At 43.9% G+C, this 5,626-nt stretch overlaps 1 protein-coding gene across 1 annotated transcript; it reads left to right on the top strand.

Annotated features, from left to right (window-relative positions):
* Positions 1-3,665: 3,665 nt before the first annotated feature.
* On the top strand, positions 3,666-4,999 carry LOC100217260 (Proline-rich protein 2). Its single transcript, NM_001143614.2, has 2 exons — positions 3,666-3,887; positions 3,991-4,999. The coding sequence occupies exons 1-2, from the start codon at positions 3,725-3,727 to the stop codon at positions 4,587-4,589; spliced, it is 762 nt and encodes a 253-aa protein (NP_001137086.2). The 5' UTR covers positions 3,666-3,724; the 3' UTR covers positions 4,590-4,999.
* The last annotated feature ends 627 nt before the right edge of the window (positions 5,000-5,626 follow it).

Raw genomic sequence — 5,626 nt, forward strand, 5'->3', positions numbered from 1 at the left:
TTGAAAATAAGCTGGCACCAGTCCATCTGGTGGAAACGATCCATCTCCTCGGTTAAAAGAACCTCATGGTTTGTTATTCCCCAGCTGGCAGTAGGGAACAACAACCTATTGAACAATATCAAGAAAAAGCATATGATGCTTAAATCATCGTCAGAACCTTTCCTCAAACGACCTTGAAGAGCTGTAACCCCAAAATCTTCTTTCGATAGACCAAGTTCAGCTCTTAAATTGTTGGCAGCAACAGCTTCATCGATGCCCAATGCAGTTCCTCCCCCAACATTCGGTAACCCCAAAATTAGGTGCACCGTATCCTTTGTAATTTTCAGCTCCTTTCCAGGGCCAGCTCGAATTGTCATGTCATTGTGGTCGAGCTTTTCCATCAGCCAAGCTAAGTGTGATCTGCTGCTGAGTGCGTCCAGTCTCATATCAAGAATACTAGAAAATCCCCTACGTGCAATTGCTTGTTGCTGTCTGTCATTTAATATCTGTATGCTTACTAATACATCTTGGGGGTTGCATCTGATGTTAAGCCTCTGCTGAAAAAAAATATAAAATGAATATCGTAAACATTTACATCTGCATAATCGCAACACAATGTTTAACTCAGACATCAAGACAACATGATTTCACGCATAAAATGATATATTGCCATAGACCATAAATCTCTAACCTGTCGGGGGGGGGGGGCACTGCTTTCCTCCGCTTAGTGACTACCTTCTTCAAAACTTTCCTAGGACTGTCGTCCAAGTTACGCTTCTTGGATAATGGCATAAAGTCATCATCCTCATCAGCAACCTACCTTGTTTCGGGTCTAACAGTCCCCGCCGGAGCACGGGGTATGTCAACGTTGAAGCACTCCTGAGTAGACTGGATTATGATCCGTTTTGGATTGGAAGGAGGTCGGTCTACGTTCTTCATGTCTGATGTTCCTGCCAAATGAAACAACACATATACATAAAATACGTAAAGGATCAAAAAAAAGATAAGCGCAAGTCAATTCAGTTCAGTTCATGACCATGCATTCCATTAGATCCCAACATATCGTGCAGCATCACTACTAAATTGTAAATTGCATAATTCTATCAACAAAGCAGCATAACACAATATTGTAAATTGCATAAACTTGTGAGACTAACTTGATCAAAAAAATCTGCTCATATGCGACATCCAATTAATGTATAACCTGGTTATTTCGTGTGAGCTAGCCCAAATTGAACAGCAATATGTTTTATGGCATAATGTATTGATGTATGTATCATACTTCTGTCAACAAATCAGCATAAACAAAGTATTGTAAACTGCATAAACGTGTGAGAGATTGCATAGTATATATTTGTGTCTCCGTTTAACTATAAATTTATAATGAATTGGTTTTTGATAAATCAAGCAATTGGCAAAATAATAAGGTGAACTCTATTTACGATTCAGATTGTAAGAGTTAAAGGTTGATGGCTTACCGGAATGTGGATGGGCCTGGAGGGCGGCTGAATTCGAGACACCTCTGCAGGGGACAACCCAATGCGACGCGGGGCTGTGTCAAATGCGTTGGGGACTCGACGTTGGGGACGGAGCTCGCGACGGCGTAGGGGACTCGGCGTTCGGCCGCTGCGGTGGAGAAGATCGAGGTCTCGGTCTCTGCCGAGTAGAAGAACGCAGGGGCGGCACAATCGCCTCCGCGATTCCGGGTCCCTTGCCGGAGACGAAGAACAAGGCCACGACGTGTATGCGGCGGAGAAGGCGAGTGCGGGTCTCTGCGGTGGTGAAGGAGAATGCGACGGCGGGGGAACTGCGGGGGAGAATCTTAATGCTCACGGCGGCGATTAGTCTACGGTTCGACGGGCGCGGAGGAGAAGCAGCATACGGCGGCGGATTCGGCTAGGGTTCGGCGGCCGCGATAGTTACGGGAGAGATGAGCTGAGAAAATGAGAGCTCGGTTCCTTGATTCGTGGGCCCGGTAGACGTAAGCTGCCCAGATTGCGGGGACACGATCTTTTCGTGGGCCCGGATGCCGCGAGACGTGCGCACACCAAAAGAGTGTAAACGGTAACAAAATTGAGCATAACGCGTAGTTATAATTGACGTAACTATGTATTACAGTCAGCTAGAAAAGCGTGCGCGCCGGTCAGAGCACCTGGTCGGTTTTTGGTCGGGGCTTCCATTAATTAGAGAGAGCCCAGGGCTCTAAATACTATATATATATATATATATATATATATATATATATATATGGGGCGCGGATGATCCGGTCTTCCCTGGTGGTACATATGGTGCTCAACAGATTTAAAGGCTCAGAGTTGGATCATGCAATATTTTAGTTATCTCTTGTACTTAACAAAACCAAACTAGAGCCTACAAACAATATTAATTAGGGGTTCTCTTGGTGGCATTTAAAGGGTAAGTGAAAATAATCAAGAGATATAATCTTTTAACTACATTTATAATTTATGGTTGTGGGTTGTATTTATCTAGTATCTTAGTTATCTCTTATACTTGGAAAACCGATCAAGAGGCTTAGGGGCATGTAAATACCATTTAATATGAAATCTTTTGAGGGGTCCTCACGGCACGTACAACCTAGAGCCTACTGTATGATACAATCTATAGTCCATATATAAAAATATAGTTAAGAGATAATATGTATAGAGAGTCATGTAAAGACGACAGGCTTTTCACGAAGAGCCTGTCACTTGATTTTTTTTCCATTACCCCTCAAAAGACCCCTCAAAAGATCCTCTAATTAATAGGGTTGTACATGCCCTTACGAGATAAATAAAAATAGAACAAGAGACGATCTCTTCACAAAGAACTTGTCTCTACTCTCTACACAGTTACCTATACATATTGTTAGGGATATAAACGATCGGATACAGACATATATTTCTTGTACCATATTTGTTTTCATATTGTTTGTTCAGATACGGATATTATCGAGTTGTGTCGAATAAGACTTAAATGGATATCGACATCTTAAATATACAACTTTAAGTTTACAGATATAAATCAGATATGGATTGGATACTTAGTACATAGACTCGGATACAGATCAAATCGTAGTCCTCTTAGACGGATTGATTCGAATATGGATGGATAATATCTGCACCATTTACATCCATATATATTGTGTATTAACCATATTAATGATTTATGATCTCAGAGTAGTATCCTACAGTCCCTTTGGTGTCCCTTATAATTGGAAAATTGATTTAAAGGCTGAGGGTTATACATGTCCAAAGAAAATGAAAATGAGTGCCATCTGTTTCAACAATTAGTATGTAATTTAAAAATAATGACAAGTGTCATCCGATAAAGGATCATCGAATATAAACAGTAGTTTTTCCATAAATGCGCGTATTTGTTGGTGATTCTGCATGCACGGTGCACCCATGGACGTACGCCGTCAACGAACATGCTTCTGGAGTTATTAGCAGTCCGTAGGTAGATATGCGCAACAGACAGACCAAGTGGTGATCCACTTGGAACGGCACTAATTAATTCACTAAGTCTGCAAAGCCGGTGCCAGATTTTGGTAGCTGCTTGCGGCACTTAACTTGCGCCGGATCCGAATCTATGCTTCGGTTCGGCTCCATGGTTCACCATTCACCTGTAATCGATCCTATATAAACCCATGACGGCCCCTCCGATCCTCCATCAGCATCCATCAACTGCTACCGAGTTAAGTATATTCAGAGCTCGTCTGCAGCCAAAAGCTTCCATTTGCATTGCGATGGGGGCTCTACCTCGCGGCCTGCTAGCTGGCATCTGCGCCGTCTTGTTAGCAGCAGTGGTTGCCCATGGTGCGGAACAGGAAACGGCGTCAATGGTGGTCGGCTTGGCCAAGTGCGCCGACTGCACCAGGAAGAACGTGAAAGCTGAGGCGGCATTCAACGGTGCGCGGGCTGCTATAAACTATCCAACCATTTGCAATTTGCATTTTGCTGGGCAAACCATTTGCAATTTACCGGTCTATCTCTTGTTTTTTTGTCCCTTCAGGCCTTCAAGTGGCTGTCAAGTGCAAGAACGCCGACGGCGTCTTCGAGACCAAGGCCCTCGGTGAGGTTGACAAGTCCGGCAGCTTCAGCGTTCCCCTCCCGGCTGACCTCCTCCGCGAGGACGGCGAGCTGAAGCAAGACTGCTTCGCGCAGCTCCACAGCGCGGCCAACAAGCCATGCCCCGGACAGGAGCCGTCTTGGATCGTCCGGCCAACCACCGACAACGACGACGACGATAAGATGAAGAATACCTTCGTCGCAGTCGCCGGCAAGGTGCACTACCCATCAAAGGAGTGCGCCTCTGCTTTCCTCTTCTACCATTTGTTCAAGAAGCACCTGTTGCACAAGAAGCCCATGGTGATCATCCCTCACATCCACAAGAAGCCCATGGTGCCGATGTACCGCCACTCGCCCGTGCCGGAGTACAAGCCACCTCACCCGACGCCCACCCCGATCTACCATGCTGCAGCTGAGCACAAGACACAGAACCCCGAGACGGACCCTGAGAAGTTCAAGAAGCTGCTCCCCTTCATAAAAAAGAACCCCTTCTTTCCCAAGTTCCCCAAGTTTCCTCCCGGCAAGGAGGAGAACAAGGCGTAAAAATATGAGGGCGAGAGACCAAGTGTACCCCTTTCCTCTGCATCCACTCTTACGTAGTGTCTGTTGCATCTTGCATAGACCGTCATTACCTCCTGTTTCTTGACAGTGTTTGTCACCTCTCACCGGCCAGGGCTCCCACTAATAGAAATAAAACTTTTGTTCTAAGCACCTTAAATTCTTCATGCTGGGTTAGTCATGACTCAAGGGATGTTTTGTTTGGGATTGTAATCTGCTCAGATTATATAATCTAATAAATTTTGAACGAAGCGTTAGTTCCGAACAGATTATAATCCTGAACAAACACCCCTTTATATGGTCTATATGTATAATGGTATTTAGACATCTTCATTCCGAGCGAGATAGAAACCTTTTCTGGGCCCGCTCGGTTCCTACGTTTTCGGAACCATCCTACTCGAATTGTTTGTCTAATTTATATAAGCTTTGATCAATGGGAACAATTCCTGCCTCCATTCCTGTAGAAACGAACAGGGACTCGGCAGTCGGGACTGTGAATCCGGGACTAAGGGTTCCACATGTAACATCTGAACTAGGCAACCGAGAATAAAATAATTCTCCAGTCTTGATTGGTAATATCAACTGAAACTAAATATAACACGGGTCCATATCTAGGGTAGAGATGGAAACGGGTATGGGTATAGATAAATAACCGTGGATAATTATTCAACGAGTACTGGTATGATGAAATTTTGTATTCACAAGTATGGTATGGACATATTAAGGTATACACGAGTATATTTGTCGTTGGAATGGATATCCAGTATCCATATCCATTACTCGATAGGTATTCGAATGAATCAATGTAGAAATTGGAGTGGAACTAAATGTGATATATCCCATCTGTTTTCATCCCTATGTGGCCATCTCTCAATTTCCAAATCCTATTCAACCAATTGGCTACTTCGGTACCCTACCTGCTACTGTGAAATGTTGTTGGAATGCTATGTGTTATCATCGTTGCTAGAACGCTACTTTAATATATTGCTGATATAATATTGTGTATTATTATTCCATGGATA

Source organism: Zea mays, chromosome 1 (assembly GCF_902167145.1).
Source record: "Zea mays cultivar B73 chromosome 1, Zm-B73-REFERENCE-NAM-5.0, whole genome shotgun sequence".
Lineage (NCBI taxonomy): Eukaryota > Viridiplantae > Streptophyta > Magnoliopsida > Poales > Poaceae > Zea > Zea mays.

Excerpts from the sequence above, each read along its gene's own strand:
- LOC100217260 (NM_001143614.2), top strand. The coding sequence starts at position 3,725 with ATGGGGGCTCTACCTCGCGGCCTGCTAGCTGGCATCTGCGCCGTCTTG. Across the intron at positions 3,888-3,990 it reads AGCTGAGGCGGCATTCAACG|GCCTTCAAGTGGCTGTCAAG; the intron begins GTGCGCGGGCTG and ends TTGTCCCTTCAG.